We start from the raw sequence: 14,702 nt of genomic DNA on the forward strand, positions 1-14,702 counted from the left end.
AATGGGGAAGTGTTTCCATGAAGTGCATTGTGCACGAATGTTCTCTTAAACGGAAGGCTTTCTTGAAAAATGCAAACGTAAATGATAAACTAGACGCATGTGCGGGTACTTTCGACTATATGTCATTTCCGAATCTATTAGTTATCAATGTAATAATCGCAAGTTTTCTCACCGAATCGAGATGTTTTGACACAAAAAAGCCGCATCGGGAAGTGTTGCGCGCACCTGTTGATGACGTACTATACCACCCCTGTTCCTGGTGTTTATTTTATATATATAGGGGGTATTTTTTGTAAAGATAGATTTCTATGGTCTTATCGATAGAATTTCAGACTCCTGTGCACATTCTAAATTCTCCTTCTTATATTGACATTTTTTGACAGGAGTGGCCTATGACGTCAAACAGCAGCATGTCAATACATGCGATCAGCTGTTTAGACGGCATAGAGGCTATGACTGTCACTAGTATTTTACATAAACAATATATTATCAGTGCATGAACCACTAGTTGTCAGTAACAGCACGAGAGTCATCTGGCATGGGGGGTGCCAGATGGGTTTTGCCGGCATGGGTAAAATCACAGGAAACGCCAGTCCGGTGTGCAAGAAATGAGCTGTCTAATTATTTAGATATGTTGGAAGAATTAGGAGGAGACCTTTTAGCTTGGTATAAGCGCAGCTGGGAAATGGGAAAACAAAAAGAGTTAGGCGGATATCGTGAACAGTTGGAAAGAGTAAACGAGGAAAAAGAAGCAGTGGAAAAGAGTTTGAAAGAAGCAAAAACAATGTTAGAAAATGCAAACACGGAAATTGAAAGGAATTAAATGAAGTTAAATCAAACCTGGCTGAAGATATCCTCGAAACTGGAAAGTTGACAAAACTGCTAAATGAAACCCAAGAAGATTAACTCTTTTGAATAAAAAAGGGAAAGTGAAATGTTAAAATAGGAGCTGCTGAATAAACAGCAAGAATTAACAACAGTAAAAAATGAAAATGAAAGATAACAGGAAACAGTAGACAATATCCAAGCCCATCTGCAGCAGTTGAATAAAGGCTTGACAAGTACAGCCAATGAGTTGACAGCGGCATACAATGAAAATGGAATACTAACAAGCAAACTTCAAAACTCAGAGACAGCTTAAATCAGTACAGAATGAAAATGAGAATTTATGTAAAGAGTTAAGAGACACACATGAATAATTGACGGAACACTTCCTGTTTAGCGGTCCCCGGTCGGAAATACGTCATGACGTCACGTTACTTTGGGGGCTGCCGCCCCCACACCCCTGCTTTTTCCATTTGTGCTACTGGCCCCATACCAACGCTATGTTATTTTAACAAGAATTTAAACACAACCCTCCTAAAATAAATAGTCAAAGTCAGTGGTGACCGCTAAAATGGATTCTACCCAAATTGACTGCGGCAAACGTTGAAAAATACAATAAAACAAAGCTTTTGCGAGATGTAAATGAACAACTTGAAACAGCAATCGATGACAAGAGAATAATCTCAAAAGATTTAAACGAGACCAAAGACAATATACTTTTTATGTTGATTTTGGGTTTAATCTCATTCCTGGACAGTTTTCCACTATCATTGTGAGGAAAGTAGTCTCCCTGAGAACTTGTCTCAAGAAATATATTTCCGTACATAGCACAATGACCGCAGAACATTGTGTACCGAAACTGAACAATAAACACGAACGTGGAGTTATCAACTACCAAATTTGAAGAAAAAGAAATTTTAAACAATTAAATTCATACGAATCGAACTGAGTCAAAAGAAAACGTTTTCTAAACAGGTTTACTAATAGACGAAAACATATCATATTATCCTTTACTTATACTTTCTTGCACATCGGACTGGCGTTTCCGGTGATTTTACCCATGCCGGCAAAAGCCATCTGGCACCTCCCATGCCAGATGACTCTCGTGCTGTTAATGACAACTATATATTGGTTCATGCACTGATAATATTATGTTTAGCCTATATAAAATACGAAAAAAGCAGGTACCTTGATAGTTGCTCTCCGTTCCTTATAGTATATTTCTCGATTCGAAATACGTTAGTTTACCTTAAAAACATAACGTTGCGCTACAAACGATAAAACTAAAGTGGAACTCTGTTATTGTGCGTAACGCAAAACATCATGACGTCACGTCTGCTTACGGACGTTAATTTCCCGCGCTTTGTGTTCATTCTCTACTATAAGAAAGAATGCTAAGAAGAAAGTATTTCTACCTTTTTTAAGATACGGTAGATCTATGCAAGAAAAATAATCTGCCAGAATAAATGCTCTTATATATACGATATGCAAGAAAAAATACCAGTCATGTGTTTACGAATCGGATTGAAATATCCGTCCCTCGGCCACCTGCGCATTGGCGGTAATTCGGCAAGCCTCATTACTGCCAAATGCGCAGATGCCCTCGGGACGGATATTTTGTATCCTATTCGTAAACACATGACAAATATTATTAATATTTATATAGCACCCTTTTCTTGACAATACGCGCTTTATATGTATATACAAATGTACACAAACATCTGCAGCCAATCAAGGACTCCATTTCATCCTCTGTCAGCGCAGTTACAATGCGATCTGACCAGAAGGACAGAGCAAGACTTAGCCTTCAGAACAAGGAGAGAGAAATTGTACGACTAAGTTGGCCCAGTGCTTTGTGAACAGCCATCCTGTTTCTTTACATTCCCGATGTAGATCACCGATGCCGGCCAAGCCGAATCAGCAATGACCTCTTTATTATTTGGGAGACACTCATAAGCATCTCGGAAATCATGTTCTGTGCCTGGACCGGAATTCGAACCCCAGACCAAAGCTTTTAAAAAGAATGGTGCTCCTGCTTCATTTAGGTGCATTTGTTATTTTCTGTGTTAATGTCTTTAGAACGGCCTTAGCTATTACGTTTGGCTGTTGATCACAAAGTAAGTATAAGAGTTAACAAATTCACATGTTGAAATATTTGCTTTGTACATAATATAGAAAACCGAATAGTTTGTCTTCGAACATACTAGGTTCTTACTATTTTTAATTGTTATTTAAAACTATATATACATGCTATCTATGGAACACATCATTAGCTTTTGACTAATGGTTATTTTTACTGACATTTTCCATTCTGACCTTGTGCTTTTTTTAATTACTTTTCCCCCCTTTTTTCATATAACTTGTTGAAAAGGTTATTATAGAGAAGGTACGTAAATTCGGCAATTCCACACAAAAGTATTTGTTAGAGTTTCCTCCCCAAGATCAATACTAGGTTAAAGATTGTGTAACAAACATTGCGAGTTAAATTTAAAGCGGCATGCCTCTAGATCGTTCGACAAAAAAAAAATATTTTTTTAGATATCTTAAAATAAACACTATATTTCTTAAGAAGGCTTTAAAACTTAATTACTGACAAATTTATGTTTACACATTAGAATTTGCTGTTTTTACTACTTTTTGCGATGAAAATCGAAAGGCGTTTTCACGCTTTTACTCTTGGTAAACTGTCTCGATTATAAATACCTATATTTTGAACTCATTATTCAATACTTCAGCTATAGCGCTATTGGTTACGACGATGGGAAAATGGCTTTATTGCCGCGGCGATCCGGGGTTCGATTCCCGGGGCGGTCATATTTTTTTCTTCATTTGGAATTTTTAAAATAGTTTTAGAAACAAAAATTCATATTCTAATGTTCATAATATGACCAAAACTTCAATTTGAAAGAAAGATTATTTTTTAGCCAAATCTGGAGGCATGCAGCTTTAAGCAAGGTAACTATGTATCCAAACCTAATGTGTGTAATTGGATACCTGATGCCTACTGGTCAACTTGTCCTTGTCAATTTTGCACCCTTTTTAAGGCGGAGGTGGGCGGGGGTGCGGAGGGGAGAGGCGCAAGGATGCCAAATTAAAATACAACCTTTAAAGATGTTAACTGTAAGATCTAAACATAACATTAGTTACCCAAATAGTGTTTTAAAAACTATATAATCATTTGCATAGTCTTTTCGTTGTTAATAAATTATTAGTCTTTCTGTTTAAGATAGCCTTCAACTGAAACACAATGTGTATCACCTGATGCTGGACAATATATGCCATTAACTCTATAGACATGTACATGTTTGTATTTTCAGACAGTTCTTCTTCATGTAGAGATACATTTCCAGTCATGCTTGAAATTGTATATGTAAACGTTTCTGGCCCATAAAATCAATTTTGTATGAAGTTATAATGTTATAAATGGAAATAAATTATAAAACGTGGATGAAACAAGCGCTGGCGATATTAATATATCTTTGGAGCATATCAGTTTTATGTAGAATTGTTTGACATTCGTTACTTTCGCAGTTTTGTCAGTCCTTAGTTTTATGTTATTCCTGGTCTCTACAAAATAATACATTTATTTTTAATTCATCGAATTGTGTTTTTGATGTAATAGTGTTTTCTGTGTGGATTAAGGATTTCAATTGATATCACCCCCCCCCCCCCCCCAAAACACTGCCTACATTTTGACGAAAACGTTATATAAGAGTAGATATTTCAATATAACTTCCATTTAAAAGGTGTGTTTCAATTCAAAATATATGTAAAAAGTTTAAACATATACTTTTCGCATCTTTCACTGATAAAGTTTATTATTAGCTATTTATAAATATATAAATTTCTGTAAAAGTACCTGTGTGTGCTACTTTCACAATTAAATGTGATAGTTTTTAGTGATAATAAATATGTATACTTCGGCTATTATATATTTGGTAAGTCTGTACTACTTTTATTAGAATTAACGCATAATGTTTATGCACACAATCTATAAATCTTTTTTTTTTTAGTTGAAAATCCGTTTTTGGAGCTGAATCAAATTGCACTACACAAATATTGGCCAATGTTTCATTACAGGGACTAACACACATATTTTAGGCGAAATTTGTTTTCTCTCAAATATCAATAAAAAGTGTGTACTCAGGAGAGCACAAACTTATTAACGTAAGATTTTTGCAAGATATTCAAATAAATAACTGAACATAATAAACCGTTGCAACGCTTTTTGAAATAATGCAGAAACTTTACACTTTTCTTGCATTTTTTTACCAATATCTAACTTTCAGTTTCATCCACTTTATTATTTTTCAGTCTCATATATACATCCTATGGCAAACTTGGCGGAAATAAACATGTTGAAAAATTTCACCCAAACTGTGGGTGAGAAGCTTTAAGAAATATGCTTGCTTGATTGGCATATGATCCTGTCCCCAAATCTGGAAAAAAATCCCACAGTATCTATTAAAAGTCACATCGGACGCATTTTAAGAAGTGCCATTTCATATGTGTAACAAATATCTGGACATGTACCTACTACGTCTATATAAAAGAGTATCATTTCATATGCATAGCAAACATCTGGACACGAACGTATGGGCTCTTATGTGTTTGCCACTTTGCTCTTAAGGATTGATTTTTATGAAAATATACAAGAACATTATTTTTGTGTTTTACATATTACTACTAATTATTTTATAACTTTTGTTGCCATTGCGTATGTTAGCGTTTCAAATGGCGGGGATAACTTTTATTTATCCTGTCCTGTGACTTTGGAACATGTTGGGGGTAAGAGTGAGGTTAGGTGCACCATAGACCGGCTGACCGTTCTAAGGCGGTGCCTCACTGTGTTCCATTGTTTGTTCGTTTTATGCTAGTATGTTTGCTTTGTATGTGTGTCTGTGTTGGTCGTGTACACGTCCACTTGCTGGATAAAGGTTTGGGGAGGTTGTATTTTGTTTAACGTGTCTTTCCCCGATAGATATTAATCCTCGTTTTTTACGTTTGATATTTTGAATTTTCAATTTAATGAAAACCTAACTTTTATACAAATAATCATTTATTTATTGCAGTTGAAAGATTTATTTCATAAAACGAGACCTGTATAACATCATATTCCAAAAAGCAAACTTTCTCGGATTATTTTTTTTAAAACAATGAAATATAAGAAATTATGCTTAATACATTTTTGAACCAAAAGTTTCATTTCTTCAAAAACAAACGAAAAACAAACAAAAAATACTAAGAATTTGAGGAACACTGTGACAGTTCGTTAGAATATCTGTCTTCCGAGGACTGTCTACAACATTTGTTTATTTTTATTTTCCATTATGAAGACAGCTGCAGAATCTGCCTCCGATGGCGAGGCCAGAGTCTTCACAGTTAGCACAGCAAACGGGGATGGAGTTGATATGACCAACCCTTCCGCTATCACAACTCGAACATTGGTCATCTTTCCAACAATCTCCTGCAATGTCTGGAATGTACAAAAATGGCTTAAAACATTTTTAGAGATAATACACGGAAACATATACAAATGGGCCGTGCTATGAGAAAACCGACATATTGGCTTTGTGACAAGCATGGATCCAGAACATGCGCAGATCCGCGCAGTCTGGTCAGGATCTATGCTGTTCACTAACGGTTCCTCTAATTGCAATAGGCTTTAAAAGCGAACAGCGTGGATCCTGACCAGACTGCGCGGATGCGCAGGCTGGTCTGGATCCATGCTGGTCGCAAAGCCACTATGTTGGTTTTCTCATGGCGTGGCTCAAATATACTCTGTACATTCGACAACTGATATTGCATTTGCCTTGAAATAATGTAGAAAAGTATAATAACATTAAGTTATGTATGAAGAATTATGAAATAATTTCATTATAAAACATTAGATGTATTACTGATATGATGCAATTATAGCATAATAGATATATCAAAATACTGGAAAATCATTGTACAATGTTTTATTCCGCGACCACTGAAATTCAAAAACACCAGTGCACCATAAGAAGATAGTGGTCTATTGCTAAACATTCATCGATGAATCCAGATGTACACTGTTGATTAAGTTATTTTTCAGTAAAATGTTTTCAAACAGCTCCCACTTGTTAAAATATATTATGTAAAATTAGTGATTTTGTTAAATTTGTGTCATAAATAAAAATAGTATGCAAGCTCGTCTCTGAAAAGGGTCGACGACTTACTGTCGTGAAATCGTGAAATAGTGAAGAAAACTACTACTATTTTTCTACATTTGAAGGATAAAAGAATGTGCTTGCGAGTATATAGTTTTTATGCCATTATGCAGATTTTGTCACGGAGCGCCCCATATAAATGTAATAAATATACAAACCTTTAGGGTCATAGCAGCTGCAGTAAGGCAAGCCGTCGCTAATTCTGTGTCCGGACTGGATATACTTCTTACAGCCGTCACAACAGACCCTAATGTTCTTATTGTTGACGTTCAGCATATGGAAGTGACCGTCAGGACAGCTGTTACAGGCGTCTCCAGTTCGGCAGTTTGCTAGAGTAATAAATATATGTTTAATGGTCAAAACGTTATGCGCATTGGGCTTAAGAAATAAAAAATCTTAAACAGTTATTTGTCGTTGAATAAAATCATTGTTTGGAGCTTAGATGCGAAGGAATTATATCACAAGGGCACAGCACGTGTGATATGACAATACGCATCTGAACGACAAAACAATGATTTTATTGAAGATAAGATCACTGTTTGAGATATATTATTTCAATTCTAACATGAATTCAAGTATTATTATCTACATCTCTGATGACATTTGCCAAATATTTGCTGTTTGTCGAAAACTATTTCCAACTGTATTTACTCATTTCTGTAAAATAATTTCTCTATTTTTTTTTCTAGCTATAATGAAAGAAATTACCATGTTTTACATCTTACACTCAAGAAACATAATTTTATAACTCAAGAAACATATAAAATTAATATATCTAGAAGGTTATTTGCTGCTAAATAAAGTATTTAGCAGTGTATAAAATGACGTCACAACACACTAAAATGGCTGACGCGATGATCAGCCATTTTCTTAATTAAATGTCAAACTGTTATATCTTTTTCAATAGTGGTCCAATTTTAAAAATTCTTTCAGCGAAATAAAATGCTTGAGGATCGCTTTCAAATTAACTTATTGCCAAGCATGCCTTGCCCTTTAAAAAATCTCCCACTTAGTGGCATTAGATATCCATACCGTATCAACTTGTAATTAAATGTATCATTGTGTAGTATTTCAAACTAAACAGACGCTACTGTTTCATACACATGTATATTTTACATTTTCATTGGGAAAAAATGGATCTATGTTTAGCATCCTCGTGCTGGTAAGATTTTGGCTGTCTGATTGAAAAACAAAATTATTTAAATAATCCAATAATTACGTATAAAACATTGGCCATTTCTATTCATTACATAATCGCTACTTTTCTTTAAGCTTACAGTTGCTTAAACTCGGCTTTATATTTCACGGGAAGTTATAATAGTTCTGTTGTTTCTTAACACTTCGTTTGTTTTTTCCCTGCCTGGTAGGTAGGTTTTGAAATGATTGGGACGTTTTAAATATACAAATTCAAATTGGTATGGTATATTTTTAAAGCTGACTATAACGTCATATTTTTAAATCTCACTTACATTCTCCTGCATCGACTGTTGCCAGCATGTAGGCAATACATAACAATCCAAGAAACTGTGGCAGGCACTGTATCTTAAATGTGAAAACAAATCATCATATTTTTCCAAATTCCATTCTTATTTAACTCATTTTGTTTTAATAAACGGAAAAACTATTCAGTGTGTCAACCAACCACAAAATAGAATTTCATTAATAGTGAACAGTCTCACAACTTAATAATTCATAATTTTAACATGTCCGAAACATTTCGTTATGATACTAATTTCACTTCGGTAATAATTACATTTTATAGACCAACATAGTACGTAAAACATTTGAGAGGGATTGAAATTTATACAAAATAAATCTAAACTTACCCTATCCATGGCTATCTTTCTTTTTCGATATTTATTCTGTCAGTAACTTAGTTGTGTTGGTTATCTGATATTTTTCACTTGTATTTATAGTATTTGTAGATATATGCTTATCTTTTTATCTTAACTCCTCCCCTTTGTTCCATGAACCGCAATAGAAATCCCCCACAAACAATAACAACAGAATAAGGCAGTTTGGATTTCGCAATACGGCCATTCATTGTTATTAACATTTAATCTGAGCATGTCCGACACAGGGGTAATGATTAAAATTTATTGTTTGTCAATAAGATAAAATGATCGAGTTTTCAATAGACATGTGGTATATTTTCCATCATTATCTATAATAATTATTAATGTTATTATTAATGATACTAACTGTTATTATTATTCACTAAAGGAAAATTACCTTCTATCCATGGCACACATCTGCATGGTCTAGTGGTGACCCCCTGCTATGACGTACCGTAACGGTCGAAAATACCGATTTAGCTTTAAGACAATTCGATTTAGTACGACCTAGGGACATATTCTATTTAGTATGACCCTGGTTTGCAATTTGAGCTATAATTCTATTAATATTTCTCTCCTTTTGACTTAAAATTTAGTCCATTTTCCAAATTCAAAAACTGAGTGGACCTCGAAAGGGACGTTTGGTTTAAATCGTCGAAGTATTGCTGTGGTGATTGCTCACACCTGCTGAGGATTGTTGAAGAAGACCAACAAACGTCGCGGCTCAGGCCTTAAAAAGGACTGAACGCTCAACGTGCTTCTCTTAAATGGAAGGGTGAAGTCTGCTAGAAACAGAAAATTACGAGCCATGACGAAGAGGACCCAAAGACGACAACAACAGGTGTGGAAGCGGCGGCTTTTCCACTGGAAGACATGGGTTCCTGGCCTGCGCACTGCTCTGCTGGAGACTCCGGAAGTCCGATGATACGGCTAAAAGAAAATAATAACCTTCTGTACTACTGCTTTATTAAGGCACGCGTGTCCGGTCCGGTCCAATAAGCTTGAACAAAATTCACAACTACGTGGCATTTTATGCATCATTGTGTCTGTAAGAGCAAATGGACAGTAATTAAACTTAAGCACTGACTGACTGACCTCAGTTTTCAAGGTTATTGACCGACCCACGAAGTGTCCCTATTTTCAATTTGCTTTTTTGTGCGTTATATTAGGGCTTTGAACATTTGCTTAAACAAATGATTTTTGAAGATAAAAACCAATATCAAAAACCTAGCTTTCGGCTGATAACCTGCACTCTAAAATTTCAACATACAAATAAGTTGTTTGTGACATTCATAAAGATAAACTTGCAAATTTTTCCTGTTTAAGTGCAGATATTTCGAAATATAATCATACTTATCTTATTTATAGTGTAAGTTCGTAAATATGTCGTACTTATAGTATGATTATTAATGGCATTTTTTTTTTGTGTCCTTCAAAGCCTTATTATCCTTATTACGTGGCAATAAAAGGTTAACAAAACAACAATTATTTCACTGACATGGTATATGTATATCCAACTTTTTTTAAGAACTATTCAAGCATATTAGAAATTATGATTTACAAAGTTAAATAGACTATCTTATATTTAGTACTACAAAATAATACCAATTTGAGAATCTATATGTTTTACATCAATTGCTTTAAGCTCACAAAATTAGTATATGGAACGTCAAAAATGTCATAATTCGTTCCAAGTTTATGGATACGCAAATTTATTTTGATATAATTGCATCCTCCCCTTATAATGTTTTGGCGAATTGAAATGGATGTTCGTGTGGACAGGTAGGGTGTTTTTGAGTGATTTTTGTGCGGGAAAAAGGGAAAAAATGACTGGAAAAAAGACCCCCCCCCCCTATAAAATGGGGGGTATTTTTATGGGTGTACGTTCATTTTAGTGAACGCTTTTTGCTTCAAATAAACCTTTAACAGCGGTAATATACATCGGATGTCCAGGGATGAATGGTATGACTGAAAGTTTCAACCAAACCTGGAAAATCTACTTAGATCACATCGAAACCTTTGCAAAAGATTACATAAAACTGTGCTCATAATAAGGTATGACAAGTGTGCATGAGACATAACACAGTGGGACACCGCTTTGGTCTACATGCACAATAGGAGAGACATAACTGTGCCCAGTAACTGGCTTTTCCAAGGCGGTGCTCACTGTGTGCATTTTTTTCAGGAGAAGTTTGGCATGCCACAGGGCGATATTTCGAGACCAGATTTATAACTTTTATGTATTGAAGAAATGCAGTATATAAGCGTCAGGAAGGAGTTCATCTTACATTCATTGATAAGTTCAAGATGGAAAATAACTCTGTAGTATTCGACACAATGGCGAATTCCTTTAATGCTGAGCTGAAGGAGGCAAGTCCGACACATCACAAAGTATCAATCAATGAAGTAAACATTAGTAGACTACATCTTGGAATTTCAGAAGAAACTTGGATGGAATTATTCACAGCCTACATCAAGAACAGGACAAGTTTGACCTTAGACTTCTCAAACATACCCGACAGTGAATATTTGATTGATGTGGAGTGTGCCTTACGTGATTTTCTGACTGCAAAGAAGTGTCTGTACGTGAAGTACGAGGACATAACAAAAATAAGGACAGACTTGGATATGAATTATTCAACATGGATGTACATGCTTAGAAAATACATGAGTACTTATCATTCTGATATAGAACTCGAGTGGTGTGAGCACAGTTTGGACCCAAATTCGGATTGTACTTGTAACATCACGACGGAACCCAAAATGATGGATGGAGCAGACAAGGTCTACGTGAACATTTTAACATTATTATTAGACCACCACGTTGTAAGAAATTGGAGATAGAATAAATATTTTTTGCTACATGAATTAGCTATGAAACATGTAACACAGTACAGTAAATAAAGTCTCATACTGTTCATTTAACATTGTTTTGTTTTTTATTTCAATGAACAGTTAGAGCTGAACAATAACCAGGAATTTCTGGTTATAAGTTCTCATATAGAAGTCTGCGAAACAACTGTGACGTTCTTGATCAATTTACAGCGTACACATACTGACAGTGCGTGGCAGTCACAACTGCATTGGACAATATAAAAGTAAAAAGTTCTCTCTGAGTTTTGGAGCTTTATGGAATAATTTGGAGGTTTTGGAAGTAACAAAATGAAAAGGTAGGTGGATTTTATGTCAGTGAATGACATTATCTTGTTTTGATAAGTTTGTAGTGGAAATAAACACTTTATTTTGACTTTTTTCGCGCAACGGCATATGTGCAGAATGATGCAATTTCTGTCAAATTATGGGAGCTCATATTTTGTTAACGCATGGATGTAAAAAATATCTCTTTTAGGACAAGAAAGCCTGTTTGCTAGCGTAATGAATGCATGCAAAAATCTTGTTCTGAAACACTTGTTTATGTATTTTTTTTACTCTGAAAAATTGTTGAAATTCATGTGAAATGCTCGCGAAAATGAGTGATTTTGAAACGTAAATATCTTATTCATTTCTCAATGTAAATTCATGATATTGGTCTCATTCGAAAGCTAAACCCTTTCTTGTTTCGATGTTAATTTGGCATAATTTACACAACTGTGGAAATATATGATTTTTTGCTCAGAAGTGACATACCGTATTGTCAACATAACAGTAATGCGCCATTTGCAAAGTTGCAAGTTTCAGCCCTCGTAGTTTTCTATTACATGGATGTAAAAAATATCTCTTTTAAGACAAGAAAGCCAGTTCGCTAGCGTATTGAATGCATGTAAAGATTTCATTCTGGAACATTTGGTTTAGCATATTTTTGAACATGAAAAATTGTCAAAATTTGTGTAAAATGCTCGCGAAAATAAGTGATTTTGAAACGTTAATATCTTATTCATTTTTCAATGTAAATTCATGATGTTGGTCTCATTCGATAGCTAAACCCTTTCTTGTTTTGCTGTTAATTTGTCACAGTTTACAAAATTGGGGAAGGACCTGATTTTTTGCTCAGAAAATGACACACCACGGTAAACAACAATGGCCGCGCCGTTACAACAAAGGTGCAGGTTTGGGCGATAATTTTGCAAAAAGTAAATAAGATATGAAACTGAAAATTTAATACAATGAGGATAAAAGTATTGGCTTTCAAATGAGACCATTTTCATCTTTCTGCGATCAGAAATAAGTTCAAAACATTGATTTGAAATGACCCTGTCATTCACCATTTCTCGTCTTTTTTTTGCATTTTCCGAGAATAGGGTCACGTAAGGTCGCTACGTCATCACTCACGTCATTTAGGAGCTGGACATAACAATAACAATATGGCTTTCAACGGTCACAAGTATTTCTCTGAAATAAAATCATTTTATTGTGTTTGTAGATGGAGGATCGGAAAAAAACTTTATGAGAAAATACATCTCAGAATGCCTGCCGTTAAAAATTACCAAGGATGGAGGCGAATGCATGATACAGGAGCTGAAAAAAAGGTAGGTGTATGTTTTCATCTGTCACTGCTCAGTATGTTGATTGTGATTTGAACTTTTGAAGTGGCTTAGCTTTCTTAGATGCTCAGTTGTACATATTAAATATGCTTATAGACCAGATTCTGTCTCATTTTATGTATATAAAAAATTAATAAGCACTTTGACTGAATGAATCTTCAAAAAATCAATGATAGAATGATGTTTTGCTTATTTTTTTTTCAGAGCAACATGTCCAGACTTGCAAAATATTTACAAGCATAGACTGAAGAAGTGTCAAGCATACTGAAGTGATGTGTGTGTGTGTTCCACAGCTGTAAATTATGGAAAGAAAAGCAGGTATTTATTTTACAAAAATTCTCTATTGAATTTTAGCAGACATAATGCCTTTTCAGCTTCATCACAGTGTAAGGCTGTAGAAACTTTGTAATGAATTTATGTAAGGCAGAAAACTTGAAAATCTAACACTGTTTGAAGATATATGAACTAGCTCAGCTTTCAGAAATGTTCAGAAAATATTTCTAGACTAAATTTCATCTCATTCATTGTGTGTAAAAATACATAAGCACTTTTACAGAATGAATTATAAAGATGCATTGATTTTCTAATGATTTGCTTATTGTTTTTTCAGTGCACTGCAGTGAATTGCACAGGCCAAGATGTCTCAAGTTGTACATTCAAACAGAAGTGATGGGTGACAGGCTTTTACTAGCAACTTGTGAAGAAAAATCAGGTAGCTATTCATTTTACAAATACTGAATTAAAAAAAAATACAATACCATTTCAGCTTGATGCTTGAACTTTTTATTATAATTTTCTATACTGGAGGCTGTCAGTATCAAGTGTCATTTTACATTTGATTTGTGTGATGCACAAAAAAAATAAAGAAATATGAACAGTGAGTTACAGATGCAATGATAGATTTTCCTCAGCATATTTCTTGAGAGATATTTGAAAATTTGAAATGCCATTTAGTCTTATATTTTTTTCTATTACAGGTAGCTAGAGCAGAGACCAGATGTTGTGATGGTGGTGATGCAAACAGGGAGAGACGTTTTACAATTGAAATGATAGACTCTGATATTTACATGTATTGTTTTGTATGATGAACTTTGTCCGTGCAAGTGGCTATGCCCGTAAAAGAGGCACACTTTTGTTTATTGTGTTTGTTATCTTTCAATATAAAAAGTAATGGTAAAGGTCTCCGAGATGAAGGTTTAATGTTGTTGTCTGTATTATGAGTCCAATAGCCTGTCCTGTCTGTCCGCAATTAATACTTTGCCAGCTTGTATGCTAAGTATGCTATCCCAATGAAATGTTAAGAGACACTGGCATTCACCAGTGTGAGTAAACATGTTCACTCATGCTGGTAGTGCCTTTGTGTATTA

At 34.7% G+C, this 14,702-nt stretch overlaps 1 protein-coding gene and 1 long non-coding RNA gene across 3 annotated transcripts; one reads left to right on the forward strand and one right to left on the reverse strand.

Annotated features, from left to right (window-relative positions):
* Nucleotides 1–5,897: 5,897 nt before the first annotated feature.
* Nucleotides 5,898–8,985, reverse strand: LOC123555345 (uncharacterized). Its single transcript, XM_045345995.2, has 4 exons — nt 8,846–8,985; nt 8,489–8,561; nt 7,178–7,348; nt 5,898–6,301 (listed from the first exon to the last, which is right to left on the reverse strand). The coding sequence occupies exons 1-4, from the start codon at nt 8,852–8,854 to the stop codon at nt 6,144–6,146; spliced, it is 411 nt and encodes a 136-aa protein (XP_045201930.1). The 5' UTR covers nt 8,855–8,985; the 3' UTR covers nt 5,898–6,143.
* A 1,628-nt stretch (nt 8,986–10,613) lies between these two features.
* On the forward strand, nt 10,614–14,469 carry LOC123543740 (uncharacterized). 2 transcript variants are annotated; one of them, XR_008369213.1, is made up of 5 exons: nt 10,614–12,024; nt 13,215–13,320; nt 13,540–13,653; nt 13,946–14,047; nt 14,313–14,469. It is a non-coding gene; the product is annotated as an uncharacterized LOC123543740 (long non-coding RNA). The 2 variants fall into 2 exon arrangements; XR_008369212.1 differs by lacking the exon at nt 10,614–12,024 and having other exon boundaries at nt 12,394–13,320.
* Nucleotides 14,470–14,702: the final 233 nt, after the last annotated feature.

The sequence above is a fragment of the Mercenaria mercenaria genome, unplaced genomic scaffold, assembly GCF_021730395.1.
Source record: "Mercenaria mercenaria strain notata unplaced genomic scaffold, MADL_Memer_1 contig_3326, whole genome shotgun sequence".
Taxonomy (NCBI): Eukaryota; Metazoa; Mollusca; class Bivalvia; order Venerida; family Veneridae; genus Mercenaria; species Mercenaria mercenaria.

What these genes read in the sequence shown, in the direction of transcription:
- LOC123555345 (XM_045345995.2), bottom strand. An exon ending in AACAGTCGATGCAGGAGAAT is followed by an intron (nt 7,349 to 8,488) that starts GTAAGTGAGATT and finishes TTATTACTCTAG; the next exon opens with CAAACTGCCGAACTGGAGAC. An exon ending in CAGCTGCTATGACCCTAAAG is followed by an intron (nt 6,302 to 7,177) that starts GTTTGTATATTT and finishes TGTACATTCCAG; the next exon opens with ACATTGCAGGAGATTGTTGG.